General features: G+C 36.8%; 1 protein-coding gene across 6 annotated transcripts in view; it reads right to left on the reverse strand.

The window, feature by feature from the left end:
- MYSM1 (Myb like, SWIRM and MPN domains 1) overlaps window positions 1-20,740 on the reverse strand; it is a 42,468-nt gene that overhangs the window by 5,615 nt on the left and 16,113 nt on the right. For 4 of the 6 annotated variants that reach the window (XM_060400199.1, XM_012156294.5, XM_012156222.5 and 1 more), the window contains 11 exons: window positions 16,812-16,942; window positions 15,541-15,644; window positions 13,704-13,781; window positions 11,992-12,080; window positions 9,455-9,509; window positions 9,066-9,116; window positions 8,271-8,345; window positions 7,285-7,473; window positions 6,511-6,643; window positions 559-664; window positions 327-384 (listed from right to left, as the gene is read on the reverse strand). In XM_060400199.1, coding sequence (XP_060256182.1) covers window positions 327-384; window positions 559-664; window positions 6,511-6,643; window positions 7,285-7,473; window positions 8,271-8,345; window positions 9,066-9,116; window positions 9,455-9,509; window positions 11,992-12,080; window positions 13,704-13,781; window positions 15,541-15,644; window positions 16,812-16,942 — 1,069 coding nt within the window. The remainder of the gene's footprint in view (window positions 1-326; window positions 385-558; window positions 665-6,510; window positions 6,644-7,284; window positions 7,474-8,270; window positions 8,346-9,065; window positions 9,117-9,454; window positions 9,510-11,991; window positions 12,081-13,703; window positions 13,782-15,540; window positions 15,645-16,811; window positions 16,943-20,740) is intronic. The other 2 variants (XM_060400200.1, XM_042248683.2) reach the window with 1 other exon arrangement.

Consider the following 20,740-nt stretch of genomic DNA (forward strand, 5'->3'; position numbering starts at 1 on the left):
TCTAAAAATGATCAATTGTTAAAGCTAAATGGAAACATGGTGCTTTTGAATTTAATAAAATAAGAAAAATGCTCTCCATTGTGTACAATAATAATCAGCCAACACTGGCAAATTTTGTTCTAAAACAATATTATTTCTATATGCAAGCGTGGGCAACAAAACACATTACTAATTATCTCCTAGAAATTAATTTTAGAAAGGAAAAAGCAATAAAAGAAACACAGAAAATGTATCCACAAAGCATCAGGCATCATGGGAAAACACATCAAGATGAATAGCTTTAGAATCTATGAACAATGAAGCCAATTAAACTGAAGGAAGCTTACTTTCTGCAAACAAGTCAGGTCAGAATCTCGGCGAAAGATTTTATCCATGGGGACACTACTGTTGGAAGAGATACGAAAACAAACCAATGAAACAAATACTATAAACGCATTAGTTTTGTAATAAACTATCACTGATGCCATACATCACAATTTTATATTTACCTGGGTTTTCCCTAAAACAGTTTAATGAGAACAGTGCAGATGTGCAACCCTCTCAAACCACAGCACATACCTCTGGGATAGCCTGTATTTTTCTATTATCCATCTTGTCTTTTCAAACACTAACTCCCACCGAGGTTCTTCTAACATCTGTTGTACTTCAAATTTATAAGGTAAACCTAGAAAAGCATAAAGAAGCACATTTTCACCAACTATTTCTTGAATCTCCAGTCTCCTTTTAATTACTTACAATTCCCATCAATGTTTTCACAATCGCAACTTGGCAGACCAGCTAAGCAGCACTTTAAACATAGGAGGCATTCATTAATTATGCATTGCCTGGATGAACTTGCTCCATCAAGCCTATTAATGCCAAGCAATTAACAAAGAAAAGTAACAGTGCCATTTGCATGACAATTTTATGCAAAGAACTGTGACAGGTAAGATGATCATATAAATCATCATCCAAACTAAGAGGCTTCTGGAGTGAAAGCGGGCACTTAGATATACTTGCCAGAACCATAGGCTTAAACAGGGATCGACTTAGGCAAACCAAGCTATGTTCCATCCCAATGACTTTTCTTAAAACACAGGTTATCAACACAGTGCTATAAGACAGGTAGCATTATTCCTACTTAACACATAAAACTGAGGCTGAGACGTGTTGAACAAGCTGTTTCCGCTAGTAAAGCAAAGAGCTTGGATTTCACACCCAGCAGTCTTGTCTGACTTCTGAGTCTACATTCATTCCACCTCCCTCTGTGTGCTGACCTAAGACTAGGCAGGGAGGGACTGGATTTAATTCTGGAGAGGCAGTAACTACATTTGAGTCACTCTGGAGGAAACAAGTGCAAAGGGTAGATAGATATCCCTTACATAAGTTAGAAAGGCAAAAATACCAAAAGATGAGCCTACTTAGAAATTTCTCATAGATTCTTCAAAATCCCCATGTAGTTATGTTTGTGATATATTTTAAAAGCTCAGGTGATTCATTACCAAAGGCCAATACAATAATAATAATAGTAACACTAGTATAATGCTTACTATGTGCCAGGCTTTATATAAAGGTATTTTTCTTTAATTAATTTGGCTGTACCAGGTCTTAGCTATGGCATCCAGGATACAGTTCCCTGACAAGGGATTGGAACTGAGCCCCCCGCATTGGGAGCATGGAGTCCTAGCCACTGGACCACCAGAAAAGTCCCTAGAGGGGACTTTCGTATGGATTTTGTATGGATGTAAGGCCACTTACACAGCAGTGGCTACAGGACTAGAAAAGGTCAGTTTTCATTCCAATCCCAAAGAAAGGCAATGCCAAAGAATGTTTAAACAACTGTACAATTGTGCCCATTTCACATGCTAGCAAGGTTATGCTCAAAATCCTTCAAGCTAGACTTTAGCAGTACACAAGCCGAGAATTTCCAGATATATAAACGGGTTTCAAAGAGGCAGAGAACGAGAGATCAAATTGCCAACATGCACTGGATCATGGAGAAAGCAAGGGAGTTCCAGAAAAACATCTGCTTCAATGACTACACTAAAGTCTTTGACTGTGTGGATCACAACAAATTGTGGAAAATTCTTAAAGAGATGGGAGTACCAGACCACCCTACCTGCCTCCAGAGAAACTTCTATGTGGGTCAAGAAGGAACAGTTAGAACTGGACATGGAACAATGGACTGGTTCCAAACTGGAAAAGGAGTATGACAAAGCTGAATACTGTCACCCTGCTTATTTTACTTATATGCAGAGTATATCATGCGAAATGCTGGGCAGGATAAATCACAAGCTGGAATCAAGACTGCCGGGAGAAATTTCAACAACCTCAGATATGCAGATGGTACCATACTAATGGCAGAAAGTGAAGAGGAACTAAAGAGCCTCTTGATGAAGGTGAAAGAGGAGAGTGAAAAAGCTGGCTTTAAACTTGACATTCAAACAAAAATCATGGCATCTGGTCCCATTACTTCATGGCAAACAGAAGGAGTGAAAGCAGTAACAGATTTATTACTGTAATAATAATAATAATAATAATAATAATTTATTATTATTATTTGGGCTCCCAAATCACTGCAAATGGTGACTGCAGCCATGAAATCAGAAGATGCCTGCTCCTTGGAAAGAAAGCTATGACAAACCTAGACAGCATATTTAAAAACAGAGACATCACTTTGCCAACAAAGGTCTGTCCAGTCAAAGCTATGGTTTTTCCAGTAGTCATGTATGGATATGAGAGCTGGACCATAAAGAAGGTTGAGCACCACAGAACTGATGCTTTCGAATTGTGGTGCTGGAGGAGGAGTCTCAAGAGGAGACTCTTGAGAGTCCCTTGGACTGCAAGAAGATCCAACCAGTCAATCGTAAAGGAAATAGGTCCTGAATATTCACTGGAAGGACTGAGCTGAAGTTGAAGCTCCAATACTTTGGCCACCTGATGTGAAGAACTGACTCATTGGAAAAGACTCTGATGCTGGGAAGGACTGAAGACAGTAGGAGAAGGGGGTCGCAGCATATGAGAAGGTTAGATAGCATTACTGACTCAATGGACGGGAATTTGAGCAAACTCTGAGAGACAATGGAGGACAGAGGAGCCTAGTGTACTACAGTCCATAGGGTCCCAAAGAGCCAGACTTGACTCAGCGACTGAATAACAACAATAAAGGCCACTGACATGAACTAGCTTGGAGAAGGGAATGGCACCCTACTCCAGTATTCTTGTCTGGAGAATCCATGGACAGAGGAGCTACAGTCAATAGGACTGCAAAGAGTCGGACATGACTGAGCAACTAACACCAACACCACATGAACTAGCAACCAGGATTATTCCCTTTCTTTTTTTTGATGACACTGAGCCACAGAAAGCCTATATTAAATAATCTGTTCTTGGACTTATTAATACATAACTAGCAAGAGATAGAGCCAGGATTTGAAGTCAGGCAGTTGGGCTCAAGCTTATGTTCTTAACCTTTACATCATACTGCCTCTCAACTTGCATTTTTGCCATCATAAAGCTTCTCAAGTAAATAAAATTCCAGCAAATCAGAAGGTACTAGGGGAAAAAAAACAAATCATAACTATACTTCCATACAATGCAAACATAATTTGTCAATATGCTCTAAAAAGGCTTTTTCTCCCCATTTTTTTTTCAGGTGTATGGAAGGAGAGAAGGGAACAAAGAGCATGATGATAGCTGATTTTTTTCATTTCTCAATTCTCTTCCATTTTGTTTTCCGCCTCCAAGAACTTAAGAAGAGTGACACATTACAGTACATAAGCTACCACACAAACTCCTTTTGTGATAACAATCATTTACTTGATATGTTTTGATTACCGAGTAAGCACAGGCTATAACTGTAATTGTAACTACCTACTTTAGACCTATTATTTACTAAGCACTTACATGCATTACTGACAGTCTACAATGCCCCGTAAGCAAGGTAATAATTTTTTCTCATTTTACAGAGGTGGCAAAGAATGAGTGATATTAAGTAACCTGCCCTAGGTAAAATAACAAAAGCATATCAGAGCTGGGCTCCGAATCCAGGTAAGCAACTCCTATTCTTAATGGAAGTAAAAAATGAGACTAAAATAGAGGTAAACAAATGAATGCATTTTCAGTCTATGCTCATAAAAAAGAAAATACACACACACACATTATACATCTCTATTTGGTAATGAGTATTTTATAAGTTTAAAAAAGGTACTAAACCAGTAAAAATTTCCTTTTGTACTGATTACTTTTGATAGGCTTATTATTTTTTTAATTGAGGTATAATTAATTTAAAATATGCTATTTTCAAGTATACAGCAAAATAATTCAATTACATACATATGCACTGATTATTTTTATCCACAAGTCTCAGAATAAAACTAATCACTAAGTATATTTGCTGCCTATTACACGTAGAGAAATGATTAGCCATTAGACATAAATTAATGAACAAACAAATCAATATGTCAAGCACCCAGTTCAAAGTACTGTAATACAAGGTATCGCATGGCTTGTGAGAAATTTTAATCAATTCTTGAACCAGAAGGTTTCCAAGAGGAGCAAAGGACCAAGGATTAAGACCTAACAAGCAGTGTTAACAATGGGAGAGGCAGCTCTACTCCAGAGAACTTCTTGCACTCATGTTCACATGGACACTCGTGTGCTGTCTGACAGTAACTTACATGAGCCTCCAGCACTGGGCCTGCTCATCTTTGGGGGGATTCCTTCTCATTTGGGGTAGTTTCTTCACACACAGGCATTGGTCTATATCTTGCTAAATACTACATCTGAACCTTCTATACATCTCTGGAGTTTCTCCAGGTAGCATTCTGCTCTCTGGTACTCTGTCCTGCAAATTTAGTTGCCCTGGTCTCCTTGGTCTTATCTCCACCATGTCAACTCAGAATCAGCTAGATTCTGGGTGGGTTTCTCCTCATTATGCCATACCTGGAAGTTTTTTTAAGTTAATAAGCCAGGGTAACTTGGGCTCGCTTTATGCTTCCCATCTCTCAGCAATCATATCCTTCACTGCTTGATATTTTAAATACCACTGTTTTCTATCTTTTGTCCAGTTTTTTGGTTGTATCAGTCAGGTCCTTGTTATTTCATTTTGACCAGAAGTAGGATTCTAGGAACTAAATTTTAAATTTCATTTAATTCTAATTAATGTAAGCCACATATGTAGCCACAGGTGAATGTACAGACAGCACAGTAGAGGTTCACTCCCCAAATCTAGCAGTATGTGATATTAAGACATGATTTAAACTGAGAACAAAAATAAATAAGTAAACAAACTGAGAACAACTTTACTGTTGTAAATTCTTCCTTTTGTAACTTTTTGTAAAATTATACTGGAGTAAAGAATGATATATATACACACACACACGTATATATGTATGTGTGTGTGCTGTGTTAAAAATGGGCATTTTGGACAAAGTTAACGTCACTATTACTCATTCAATAAAACTACATGTAAGGCAAGTGATTAGGTGCTACAGGAGATACAAAGATGTAGTTCCCGCTCTTTGGGGCTCACAGTTTAGTGAGACAAGCTAAATAAATTATACTAAAAGATGAAAATAACCATGAAGGCAGGAAACAAGTGCTGCAGGTGCACAAAGAACAGAAACTAATGATAAATGAGATGGAGGGTAGTGGTGCTGGGGTCTTTACCAGAGACAGGGCATCTGAGTGACATCACTAAGAATGAAGAAATTAATTTGTTAAATCTACATTACACCATGCGCTGGGCTAGAAACTGAGAGTGGAAAATGAGTACAATATAGTACCTACATTCAAGCGGCTCACGAGCGAATGGGAAAGAATATAATGTAGAGTGACAGCACCCAGAGAGTACAGTCAGTCAACCAGAGCAGTGGCATCAGGACAAAAAGAAAATATCCTAGAGATGTTAACTGTCTCCTCCGATCTTTCACTTCTATCTGCATTTCCATCTTAAACATCCCTGCTTTTCTTAGTCTAATTCCCTATCCAGCCAGAGCTGACTGGAACAGCAGTGGACATAAGTCCCAAAGGAACTGAGTCATGATGGGCTAAACCAACCCAAATTCTTTCTTGAGATAGATATAAAAATAAGCACTGTTGAGCCTAAACTGGGAAGTCATGGAGAGTGTGTGGTAGGGTGGTCACTGTTCTTTTTATCTTTTTATTTATTTGATGCCATTGCAGAGAAAAACTGTATTTATCAAAAAATGTTCAAGAAAACAGAAGAGGTTTTGTCTGTTCTGCTTCCTGCAGTGTCTCCAGGACCTCATATACACACTAGCTAGCTATAAGTTATCACTGCATTGTAATGTTTTTGCCCAGTGGCCGTGGTAACCAGGGGGGCTTTACTGTAGGAGGAAATCATAAAAGGAAAGAGGGTGGCTGTACTACATGGTATGTGAACAGTGATTCCCTAGTTGAGGACACAGACTTTTCCATCAAATTGCTCTGCCTAGGTATAAATTCTGTGATTTTTAAGATTCAAAAAAAATGAAAGTACAAGTAGAACTGTTTTTGTTGAAAACTTACGATAAGAGCCATCTGGGCTAATTTCATCACTTATAACCAGGCAGGTAATCTGAGAATAAGGTAAAGGATTATTTCGATTATAAGGACTAACAATCATCCCAATGAACTTTGCACCGCCTCTGGAGAAGTAACTCTATAATTAAAAAAAAAAAAGTATAATTAGTTCAACTACATAAGCTTAAAAGTCAGTATTTATCCATACCAACATCTTATACACCTAAGAGAGGACAAGGGAATGCAAAGGTGTGTTAGAAACTTCACTTCCAAACAGCAACTAGATTAAATTTATTCCATACCCTAAAATTTTCAGGCTAAGAGTCATCCAACCCAACCTGAAAAGATCACCTGGCCTATATAATCTACATTTTCCATGAATACATATATAAATTTTATTCACTACCCTTCAGCTGTAATCTTTACCAATATGGTAATAAGTTACAATCAGTTGCCAACAGTGAAAACATCCAGATATCAAATATAAAACTGAAGAATAAAATAAAACTTTTTTCCAGAGATGCAAAATACATGATATTTCCAATTATTTCAGTTGTACCTAGTCTCTGTCCTAGTCAGCCCATCATTTTTAAAGGCTCTGGGAAGAATTACCACCGTACTGTAATGGCTCGTCTGTATTAAACAAAATACATAGATTACTCTTGTAATTACTTTGCTAGAAATGTTATTTCTAAGCATATTTAATTAATAGAAAACAATGAGAGGGGAGAGAATGTGCAATTATTTTCAGACTATATACACAAAGACCTATAAACACACCTGGTATTTGGCTTGAGTGTCAATATCTCGTAAGGAAGGATTAGGGTCAAAGGCAGGGTGAGAATGATACCATCCAATAACACTATAGCCCCTGACAGCCAAGGTTTCCGAGGCTTGTGTTTGTGAGACAGGATCCATCTCACACTGTAGTCCTGTACTCAGACTGTTACATGGTTCTGCTGCACAGACCTATAAAGGATTAATCCTTAAATGATTATACTGAAATCCTGATAATTCTATACAGAATTCATACACAGGAACAGAAACTTTTTAAAGCCAAATCTTTTACTTGTCTCTATCACAGGCACCCTTTAACTTGCAAATGAAGTACTCTCCAAAAGTGTGACTGTATGCTACGAACTCAAAATCTGTTTTTCTGCTCAGAGAAGTGAAGTGTTGGTCAGCCCATATTAATGTTTATAAAAAGTCATTCAATGACCCCTATTATTTATGGTAATTTCTAGCAAATAATGTATACCGAGTTTCTATTATAAGGTGACCTCTTAGGAGTTGAAGCTTTTACTGGTGAAGGCAATATGCAACCAAGGCCTGGCAATGTTCCCTCCTTCTCGGTAGAAATGGGAAACAGGTGCTCAATACATGGAATGTTCAGTAACCTCCAGGAACACAAAACTTTCTTCCTCCTTTAAAAAAAATATTTACTTATTTGGCTGCATCGGGTCTTAGCTGTGGCATGCAGGCTCTTTCGTGGCTGTGCATGGCACAACGCATAGGCTTAGTTGCCCCGCGCCATGCAGGATCTCAATTTCCAGGCCAGGGATCAAACCTGCATCCCCTGCATTGCAAGGCAGATTCTTAACCACTGGGTCACCAGGGAAGTCCCAGGGAACAAATAACTTTCTACATTCGCATATTCTCATTTATATCATAAAGTTTATATGTTAATTATATGCACCGAAATCTATAAAAACACTTGGTATAGCAGCAAGACTAAATAATTTTTAAGATTTTAAGAGAAAACTTACCTCAACTATTTTATCAGCTTCTGAATATCTTCCTCCTAACAGACCAATCACTTCTGCCATAGAAACATGAGCATGCTAAAAGAAATACAAGATAGACTTAGTCCAAACATACAAACCAAATCCATCTGACAAAATACCAGAACAAATCTCACTTATCATAGGAGAGTCATTTACAAGTATGATAATTATACTCTTCTAAAATGAATTAACACAGTAGAGGAACCAGATGCTAGGCTCAGCATACACAGACTTAGGATTTAAGACCTATCTTTACTGCTGGCTGAGAAACTGAACCAAACATTTAAACATTCCAAGATGCCATTTTTTACATTTACAAAATGAAGATACTGTTTTGCTCTCCCGACACAGGAAAGGTATCATAAGGATACAAAGTAAAACTACTCTGGGTCCTCCTTTAGAAAAATACCATGAACACACACACAACTATTGGAGATCTCAGTAGTTTAGTGCAAAACAAGGAGCCTCCAAATTATAACAGTTGTGCTTTGTTGCAGTTATCTAGAAGGCAGCAGACAAGGATACTAGGAAATTAAAATAGGGTTAATGATGAGAAACAGTCTGCAAAAACTCACATTAATTTATTTTCTCTAAAATATGGAAACATGCAATTGTTTGGCTTTTCTCCAAAAGAAAAGACTTATTTTTAGATTCCTTGTAAAAGAGGATAGTTAAGATCCAAAATACACGTCTTCCATACTCTCTCTTATGCCTGCAATAAAAATACACAAGAATGGAAATCAGAATAACTAAGTAAACACAATATAATATCCTTACCAAATCCATTATTAAAAGTGCTTCTGAAGCTACTTTCACCTGAAATGGCTCCTGAAATATAAAAAAAAAGGGGGGGGAGCATAAAAATAGAGATTTTATTCCTCCTAACTGGAATGTCCACCCTTTTCTCCTTTATCTATCACACCAAGTTCTCACTACCAACCAAGGCTCAGCACCAATCAGACTTTTAAAGAAATATTTGTATAATTCAAAGCCCTAGCATGGAGAAATCCTTTCTCATTTTCCATCTGTATCACTCATCTGACCCTTAGTGTACCCTGCCTTACCCAACCTTTCGTATACACATGCCTTGCACACATAGAAAAAGAATATTTCATGTCAGAGAGGAGGGCATTATTTATGGTCATTCTGTGATGAATGAATAGTACCTGCTTTTCTTCGCTGAAAAAATTACAAGGTATCAGTTGGAAGGGATCAAATGAGCTGGAAAAGGAAAAAGAAAAGAAAATCATTCCTAATATAATTTCAATAACATAATTTATTCACAAATTTGAAAATATATACCAATAATCTAAACCTAAATTCTTTCCAAGTGTAAAAATAATAAACTAGGAGAATTTATGATATAAACCTTTGGAAAGAAGCATGGTTCTTTTGGACTTGACTAAAAATTTGAGAAACAACAGGACCTTTGAGAAAGTAATTTTGTCTTAATTTCTTTTAACACCTAAAGAGAACATTATAAATGGCCAGACATGTCCTACACTGAAAGCAGGTTTCAATGGAAACCTAACTCTGACATAAGATAGGAAAGGAAGTTCAAGAAAGACAGACGTTTCTCAGAAACATTTATGTCAGTACAATGTGTTCAGGATAAAGGAAGCACTCAGTAAGTCTTTGCTGAATGAATAAATGACAAATAATTCTGTTAAAGAAATTAATGTATATACAAAGTTCTATGGTAAACTCATCTTTTAAAATGAATTATAAAAGATGGAAAGAGGGCCACCTAACCAAAGCTAGATACAAAAACATGTATAAATATGAGAGAAATATTAGAAAGGCTTTGACCAATAAAGAACTGAGGTTTCAGAAAAATAAAAACTGTTAGGCTACATCCAGAGAAAGCAAATAAACAAAGAATATGTTCATGTTAACAACTGGGAAAGAGCAGAACTATTTAGTTCCTATTCTACCAGAGACTTAGTGCTAAGAGATGAGACACTTTGTTTTGCTGAATACTGTATTCCAAATACTGAGAACAGTAGGCATTTAAAAAGCGTTTGCTGAATGAGGAAGATGTTCAAATTAGAAAGTGCTTAATCAACGCAAATAAAATGAAAAAAAAAAAAAAAAGAAAAAGTCAAGAGAGTTAAGAAAACAGAAACAAAGCAATTACATCCCAGAGCACTCTGAAGAACCATCATCGAAACCACCATCAACACTTTTTGCGGCACTGCAGAGAATGGAAAACGACGGGAGGACTAGGGATAGTCCTGTTTTCAGGCCTGTTTTCATCAAAAAAGCAGCAGAGGAAAATTCTAGAAGAGGTTATTTAACAACTGCTTTGCAAGCCTTTAGCAAGTGAAGAGGTGACTAAGAATAATGGGCTCATGAAACTATAAGTCATGATAGATACACCTAAATTTCACTTTTGATAACAATGATATGCTAGAAACTAGCAGACTCATAAAGACTCAAATATAGTTATTAAATGTAAGCAAGATATCTGCTATGATTATTCTTCTGCATAAGATGAAAAATGGGTTAATTGGGTTAACTGTGGTAATATACAGCTGATTCAACAATGATGTCTGAGGTTCACATTATTTCAGTTTAACATTTTAATCAGTGATCAATGGTGGAAAAGGCAAGCTTACTGAAATGTTGATGATTCAAAGCTATGAAGACTAATATGAAAAAAGTGAATCCGGATTCAAAAAGATCCTACTTGGAAGAATGACTTGAAAATTACAGTATGTTTCACATTTAGATTCAGGAAATCAAATGTCTGGATATGAGATGAGGAGTCCTAGTTTATGGATGACTGTAGCTTATCTATTTAATTTATTCTCACAACAATTCTAAAGTTTGATTTTAATTTTTAGAGAGGTGATATATAATGTAATGGTTAGGAGCATGGATTCTTAAGCTTTAATGCCTGGGTTAAACGACACCAGCACCATTAACAAGCATGGGCAAGTTATATAACCTCTTTGTGCCTCTCAGTCTCCTCATTTATAAAATGGGAATGATTATATTAACTACTTCATAGGGTTGTTATGAGGATTAAATGAGTTAATATATGTGATATGCTTAAAACATAGCTAATAGTGCTGTTAAAGTTATTATTTTATAAATGAGGACCTAAGGCTTATAAAGGCATTATGTAACCTACCCAGGAACATCTAACTGCTGAGCATTAGGGCTCTTTCCACTGAAAATAACCAAGAGGTGTTCCTGGATATCTTGTTTTAAAAGGGACACTTGACAAAACTACAGTCTATTTCATGGGTCATCTGCAGGAAGTGAGGGTCTAGAAAATCAAGGCATTTAATTTATACAGTGACCCCTTAATCTTACAAGCTACATATTTTATATTATTAAAAAAAAAAAAAAAAAAAAAAGAGCCTCACTAACATTCAGCACCAACCAAAAGAGGGAATTAGTCATTTCATGAGGTTACTGGTTTATAATGTCTAAGGAGTTAAATAACCACCTGTCATAAACAAGGCCTCACAACATATGTTGGATCCTATATTTATTGAACAAGAACAAATTAAAACTTTTGCTATGGTCTCCCAAATTAACAATCAGTGAAATAAAAAAAAATTTAACTTTCAGCAGTATTTTTAAACTTCATAAGTGAACAATATAATGCTGCAACATCAGATATTCCTTCCATACGTTTTCTAATCATTTATGATTATTAACAAAATCACACTTGCATAATGTCAAATTATACCTTTTTGTTGGTCTTGGTACTTTTGAAGGTTTACCAAGTTTGCATTTTTCCTCTTCTCTTCTTCTTGCCAACTCCTCAGCAGAGAGATGCTAAGAAAAAAACAACCCCACCATTTGATCAAAGTGGTTTGATCCATCAACCACTGAAGGGAGAATTAATACAGCAACATCACAGCATAAAGCTAACGTGCACAGATTCTGCAGAGACAATGCCTGGCTCTGCCTCACACTAACTGGGTGACTCTGGCCAAGTTACTGAAGCTTTCTGTGTTTGTTTTCCTCATCTTTAAAATGGGAATGATAATAATAACAACGCTATGATGTTACTGTGAAGACTAAATGAATTAATGTTTGTGAAATACTGACAGTAGTGTCTAACACAGTAAATCCTACATAAATATAAAATAAAATAACTCTCATTTCTTATCTACTACCAGTCTTATTGGGTTTCCCAGGTCGCACTAGTGGTACAGAACCCGCCCGCCAATGCAGGAGACGAGAGTCATCGGTTTGATCCCTGGGTTGGGAAGATCCCCTGGAGCAGGTCATGGCAACCCATGGACAGAGGAGCCTGGTAGGCTACAGTCCATGGGGTCGCAAAGTCAGACATGACTGAAGCGACTGAAGTGCACACACTCACGTATCAGTCTTATTCTCCAGCCCATATGAACTACATACCTTTTCCAGACTATACCTGGTATTTTCCCATATCTGGAACATGTCTGTACCTTTACTTATATGTCTCTTTCAGCCAAGAGTCCCTCATCTACATTTCCACATTGTGAGATTCTCTTGCTCATCCTTTAAGTCACAGATGAAACATCACATCTTCTTTGAAACCTACCCTGATCATACCTGTTAAGTCAATCTTTTATTTCTTGGAACCAATTTGATGGAACTCACCAAAGGTTTTATCTTTCCTACTAGAAATGTAAATTCCTTCAAGGCAGGGACCATGTGTCACTAATTGCTGTGCCTAGAATAATACTCATGTGTGAGGCTGGGGGCAGGGAATGGGGAAGAGAGAAAGAGAACTAACGCTTCTTGAACACCTGGTATATGCAAGACTTACTGAGTACCGAGTATTAGGACCTTCATACATTTTATTCAACCTTTGAGGGGATTATAAATAAAACCCTGAGATTTGATACAGTTACCCAGTGTAACAAAGCCAGTAGTACACATTCATACATTCTTCCCATTTAACTGCACTGGTTGTTCACAGATTATATAGTCATAGAAGGGGTGTGTGTGTGTGCATGCATGTACATACATAATTCACTGCCTATGTTTCTTTATAGAACCATAACTTTTGTTAGTAGAAATAATACTTCAATATTCGTAATTCAATTTATGTCTAATGCTCAGAACAACATTTTAATTGGTATATCAGAACATCATTCAGGAACTGTTTACTGAAATGAACAGGGCACACCTCCCTGGCACGCTGACAGATATTCCGGAGCTAAAGACCAGAATATTGGGACAGATCATAACGGTTTTGAAAACCAGTCACACTTCTAGTTAACTGCATCCTCAGTACTTTTTCTTTGTTGTTTATTGGTGACTTTTAGACAAATAAATTAACATGGGAAAGAGACCTATACATCTAGACATATAAAACAAGTATAATATATGTGACATTAAAGATACACAAATGTATACTGACAAAATAATTTTTACTTCTGAGTCATCTGAAGGGATCAAAGTTACCTCAAATGTTTGCCCTTCCAAATCTTTTGCATCACACCAATTTCCCCAAGGGTCTCGGACTCTGCGTCTCCTTGTGCGCTGTTAGGAAATTAAAAATAAAGCAAAAGGTAACAAGATTAGCTTGGAGAAATCATAGCACATTAACATATAAAACCAAAATGATAATTTCCTAAACATCAATTTCTCCATTAAATTACTGTAATCCCTGATCAGCAATGCCTGACTATTTTTTATTAATTTATGTTCAACAGTTAGCATTTGGCTCAAAAATAAGTAAGTAATGATTTTTGAAATTTTATTCTGATTTCTCCTTTAATTTTCATTTCCTTTCATCATATGGGAGTTACAACTGTAGGAAAATAATACTTTTTAGCGCCAAGAAGAACCACCACAAAAATAACTTCATGGTAGAAAACTAGAAACAATACATACCCAGAGGTATAATAATGAAAACTAGAAGCAAAATAATTGTATCTCAGACTTACGAATATGTACGACTAGCACCAACTCCAGCAACTGTACATGAAAACATTCTTTCTTTAAAACAAAAACAAAAACAAAAAAACTAGGGTAGACATGTTTTATAGCCTAAATACTGAGGAAAAAAACCTGCTCTTTCATCTTCTATTCTTTTCTATTTACCTTGCTGCTGCTACGTCACTTCAGTCGTATCTGACTCTGTGCGACCCCATAGACGGCAGCCCACCAGGCTCCCCCATCCCTGGGATTCTCCAGGCAAGAACACCGGAGTGGCTTGCCATTTCCTTCTCCAATGCATGAAAGTGAAAAGTGAAAGTGAAGTCGCTCAGTCATGTCCAACCCTTAGCGACCCCATGGACTGCAGCCTACCAGGCTCCTCTCTCCATGGGATTTTCCAGGCAAGAGAACTGGAGTGGGGTGTCATTGCCTTCTCCTCTATTTACCTTACCTATTACCAATTTCACCTGTTTTATTAGTAAAGCCCTGGAGAAGGAAATGGCAACCCACTCCAGGATTTCTCCCTGGGAAATCTCTAGCCTGGTGGGTTAGAGTCCATGGGGTCACAGAAGAGTCAGACACGACTTACCAACTAAACAACAGCAACAGTTAGTAAAAGTCAACAAGACCACAGCATGACTCTGCCTTTTGGGAGACTTGCTAGATCACCTATTTTTAAAATAAGATGCATGCATTGTAAGACACTGTAAAACTCGTTGCTGTTTAGTTGCTCAGTCATGTCTGACTTTTCTGCGACCTCACAGACAGCCCGCCAGGCTTCTCTGTCCGTGGGATTTCCCAGGCAAGAATGCTGGAGTGGGCTGCCATTTGCTTCTCCAGGAGATCTTCCTGACCCAGGGATTGAATCCACGGCTCCTGCAATGGCAGGTGAATTCTTTACCACTGAGCCATGTAAGACCATGGAAGCCTGTAAAACTCATTAACCTCAAGAATTAAAAAAGACTAAAATATTTCAAACAGCTCTTCCGAAAAGCTAAATCTTATGGCAAGAATTTTAAGCAAACAAAAAGAAAATGGAAACAAAAAAAGAGCTTAAATGTATGGTTTTTAAAAGATATGTTAGATATGGATATCAAAATGAAGCAGTCTAAGACCACTTTAAGCAAAACACCATGCTTCTGTGTAAAGTCTGTGAATGATTTTTAGATTTGGGAGGTTTTGTTTTTCGCCTATAAATTAACATTAAATTGAATGGAAACAGAAAAGTGAACGGCTTGGGTGAAAGAAACACCTTCTTCTACTAGATGGTCATTTGTCAAACAGGTGAAGAGAAGCAGGCACAGCCTATTCAACAGAGCCAAGAACACCCCATCATTCAGTGAGCCGCGGGGCTGCTCACCATAGACTGCAGGCGCTGGGCAAGCTGGTATGCTTCTACCGTGTCTTTTCTGTCTCTGATTCGTACTTTGTCAACTGGTTGTGGCCTGTTATATACAGCCTGTTCTATTGGAATCCAGAAAAAAAGAAAACAGCCTATTATTTTGCAGAATTATTTGTCCAATAGGAAGACACATCTACAATTCTAACCCAATTTCTAAGTTTTTAAGCCTCTGTGTCTCTAGCTTATTCCACAATGCACATCTGATGTGCCACCTGGTAGTTCTCACATGAAAGCAACGCTCTTTTCATAAGGAAATCTCCATAAAATGAAACATTTAGGAAATGGGCCACTTGTTTAATTTTTGATTAAATGAGTGCTAAGCCTACTTTGCTAATGTTGGTATTCTAATACAGTGAACATGATTTCACTTTTTTTTTGCGTGGCTAGGGAAGCTATGGCATCTTAGCTTTCCTATAAAGCCATCCCTGGTACCTTGCTTTGGGCAAGAAAAGACACTAAAATGAAGGATAGGGCCCACGGAAGACTGTAAATTCTATCTATCTCTACATGAAATGAAATAATCTCTGGTAGGAAGTTTTCAGGTTGTCTTTTCATAGACAAAGAACACAGAATATACTCCACTGGAACCATGGGTTACAACATTCTAATTAACTTATCACTTTCCAACTATTATAACTATTATCTTTCTTCAAAATTATGTATGATTAGCACCAACTCCAGCAACTTGTACATGAAAACATTCATGTACAGCAGCAGCAGCAATTCAATAAAAGGGCAGAATACATTAAAAATATGCATGACTTTACATTTGAGAAAAACTAGGGTGAAAGAAACTTTCTACCACAAAAAATATTTGGGCACTTTTATTACATTTAAGTATAAAGGCTCAAAAATTATTTTATTTAAATACTGCTAGACAATATGTTTAGCATTAATACAGTATTTCCAAATTAAATGGGCTTTGACTGGACTTTTCATAAAATTTACTTTTACTTGACAAAGAACTGCATCCTTAAATCATTTCTACTACTTAATATTTTTCCTTTAAAAGCATCAATTTTGACTGCAGGTTCAAAGGAAATATAGTTTATCAACAGAAATCTGTTTTAAAACAAAATCTCAATACATTTATTCTATAACATTAGAGCACCTTTCTGTATTCTCTATCAACACTAAATCTACTTGAATTCTGACCATCAAAGAAATTAATGGGTGCTGTAAGGATAAAAAACGTTGAGTAAAAGATGTTGTTGGGTTTTTATTTTTACCACATCCAAAATTGATTGCTCCTATCAACTCGAGGTATGTATGAATCCGTCCAATACAATTAACATCCCCACAGTTCTTCAGGCCAGGACGTACTGAGGTCTTATTTAAGTATTTCGGTTTGCATATCTCCCTAAGAGACGGAAGTACAATTATTTTGGATAAATAAAAACATAAAAGAAGACTTCTGGGGGAAACTTTTAATACTTGAAATATTTTTAAAATGTACCCCCTTCTCAATATGTAAATGTGTAGTAAATACAATGCTAATACATAATACCCAAGTGTACTTTTTTCTGAAATGAAATATTTTTCAATGATACACTCATTAACAAGTACAGTGTGACTTTTACAAGTATCATTTCTTCCCAAACATTAAACTCCATAGATTCCCAGGACTTTGAAGTTAGAAGCATATTTATCTACAGACCCAAATGCAAGCCTCAATCTTTGAATAAAAAGGGCATATTCATAATATGTTGAAAATGCTTAGTATCAGACATTCCACTTTTTAATACATTGCTTAGGTTCATCTACTTTAACTTTGCTGGACAGCATCTTTTAATTACAAGCTACATTATAAATGCTTAAAAGTTATATATTACTTTTAACCTTTATGCCAGTAACATTAAGTGCTCTCAGTGGAAAACAGATACTATATTCCATACTAAAGAATCAAGAAATACCCAAAGACTGAAAGAAAGAAGAGGTTTACAAAATAAAACAATTACTAAATACTTTGGTCACTAAACTAATATAGTCAACCTGAAGAGGTGACTTATTAGAAAAGACCCTGATGCTGGGAGGGCTTCCTTGATAGCTCAGCTGGTAAAGAATCCGCCTGCAATGCATGAGACCCTGGTTCGATTCCTGGGTTGGGAAGATCCGCTGCAGAAGGGATAGGCTACCCACTCCAGTATTCTTGGGCTTCCCTTGCGGCTCAGCTGGTAAAGAATCTGCCTGCAATGCAGGAGACCTGGGTTCGATCCCTGGGCTGGGAAGATGCCCTGGAGAAGAGAAAGGCTATCCACTCCAGTATCCTGGCCTGTATACAGTATACAGTCCATGGGGTCACAAAGAGTTGGATTCAACTGAGTGATTTTCACTTTCACTTTTCTCACTGATGCTGGGAAAGATGGAAGGCAGGAGAAGGGGACAAAGGACGAGATGGTTGGATGGCATGACCAACTCAATGGACATGAGTTTGAGCAAGCTCTGGGAGATGGTGAAGGACAGGGAAGCCTGGCATGCTGCAGTCCAAGGGGTTGCAAAGAATTAGACATGACTGAGTGACTGAACAACAACTAAATATACTTAATATACCATGCTAGATGGTATAACATGAAGTCTTAGTAATGGAACTTAGTAAGAGTAGCAAACAGTTACTGAGCACTTAGAACAGATGCCATACTACGGGTTATATACAACTCTACAAAGTAGATTTTATTATTCTTATTTTTGAGATAAAGCAACAAGAAGGTAAGAGAAATTAAAGCACTTTGTTAAGGAAGTGACAGGATTCAAACATAGACTTTATGAACTGAGTGTTCAGATATATTACATAACATAGGAATTCCTTAATCAATCTTTGTACTACAAATATATATTTTGTGTCCTACATATCAGGCACTGTTCTAGGCACAGATACAGAGATGAATCTGAAGTTCCTGAACTTCCAGACCTTACATTCTAGTAAGTCAATAAATGAATGAATAAATACTGTATTGTCAGGTAGCAATAGCGCTAGGAAGACAGAATAAGGATAAGGGGATACAGCAGGGCAGAGAGGTATAGACTATTTTAGATAGGGTGTTCAGGGAAGACCTAAGCAGAAACCAAATTTAAAATCATAAATTCTGAAGGTCAGTGAGGGTAAAAAGTATTGATAATATGGGATGTGGGACGATATCAGAAGTTCCATTAAAAAGGCGGGATTTCAGTGTGTCTTGGGTGAAGAGTACACACTCTACACAAATGAAGGCAGGACAGCTGGAACGGGCAGGGTATACCCAGCTACCAAAAACTATGCAACTATAAACTGTACTGGTCTAATTAAAATTACACAAATCAAAAGGCTTTAAACAAAGAGCTTAGTATTAGTACAGCACTGAACAAATGGTAAGGCCTCTAGAAACATCTGTTTATGATATAATGATGATTCATTCTTTCAATCTGTCTCTGTATTCCAAGCATTGTTCTAAGCAGGAGGGACAAAACAATTAACAATGAACATGGAGCCTATATTTACCATTGGGGTGGAGAGAGGGGAGACAAAACACAAATAAAAATACAGTATTTTCAGTGGTAAGAAGTTTTATAAGATATATACAATACAGGGTAAGAGAATGAGAGGCAGGAGATATGTGAGCTATTGTAGACACAGGGTAGAGAAAGAAGGCATCTAATCTCCCTTGAGCAGAACTGAAAGAGAAGAGGAAGTGAGATTCACCAAAATCCAGTGGGGAAAAGCATTCGAGGCAGTGTGAAAAGTCAGTCAAGGGCCAGAGTGGTAAGTGTGAAAATAATGGGTCAAGACTGCATTCTCTGGAATCACCTCCACCTAATGTGACCTGGAACAAGCTGTTCCCTCTCTCAACCTCATTTCTCTCATCTGTAAAATGAGGACAAGGCTGTCAAAGAGGACTAGAGATAAATACAATGTTGGGCATTTATAAGTATTCAATGATTACTGGTTACTATTTTAATAAAATAGCCCCCGAAACAGGGAGTCAACTGCATGTGCTTTTATGGAAAAGATCTTCTAGCTACAAACAAATCTAGCAGGACTTTTTTTATCTTAAAACTTGAACTCTTCATTTTTTTTTTTAACACCGCCTCCAGTCTCTAAATACTCTGTTCTATTTCTGAAGAGAATAGGTTTGAATTCCTGTTCAAAACATTTATTTTTGCTTTCATACTGTTCGGCTAAATCATCATACTGAAACAGCAATATTTAACTGGTTTCATGAACTAAGGCAATGACATTAGGAAACTATTGCCATATAATTCATGCTACCCATATAAATTACTCTGCCTGTAAATCCAAAATTCAAAGTAACAAATGAAATTTGATTAAAGTAACATTAAATTGTCTTTGATAATTTATATAGACACTTTTGATTTAGTCATTATTTTGAAGTACTTCAATTTTGGCCATTCATGCTCTTATTTCCAAAAACAAAATTAGATGCCAAGGGAGATTTAATTTTTCTGTTTTAAGTGTGAACTAGGCAATGTAGAATAATGGAAAGAGTGATTTACAGAGTCGATACTTGCGTTGAAGTCCTTCTTTTGTCAACAACCGGTCTGTATAATCCAAGGCAGCTCCCTAAGCCCCTCCTGACCTCAAGCTCATTCTTTCAAAGAGAGAAAACACCACCTGCCTAGTTTACAGGATTGTTCTGAACAATCAGATAGAGAAAAGCTCTCTGTAAACTATAAAACCCTATGTAAATATCAGGAGTGGTTCCTTATAGGTATTCTTTTACTTTGATACCACCCTCACTTAGCATTTTCCCAACCTCAATCATTTGCAGAATAACCAAGATTTAAGAGAGAGAAAAAAAAAAAATTTGTTTTTCTTTTAGAATAGGGCTTTCTTTAGATGTAAAAATGATTAATATTATGTGAGTAAAATGAAAGTTACTGATTTAACAAGCCTGGTTTTTTCCTTTGGTAATCTTCCTAGGTCAGAACAGAAGCCCTCTGTAAAGATGGCTCTACACAATTTTATAGCTCCTGAAGCAGTAACAATCATGAATGTTTGATGATGTCTTAATTAAACTATTATGAAAAATGCAAATCACTTTCACAGCATTTAAGCTAATAAAGTGGGAAGTTTTTTGGCTTGTTCCCTATCCCTCACTAAGTAATTCAAATAAAAGGTACTGACAATTTAGAGGGTAAACTGAATATATTAAAAAAATTCTTA

The sequence above is a fragment of the Ovis aries genome, chromosome 1 (assembly GCF_016772045.2).
Source record: "Ovis aries strain OAR_USU_Benz2616 breed Rambouillet chromosome 1, ARS-UI_Ramb_v3.0, whole genome shotgun sequence".
In the NCBI taxonomy this organism is placed as follows: Eukaryota; Metazoa; Chordata; class Mammalia; order Artiodactyla; family Bovidae; genus Ovis; species Ovis aries.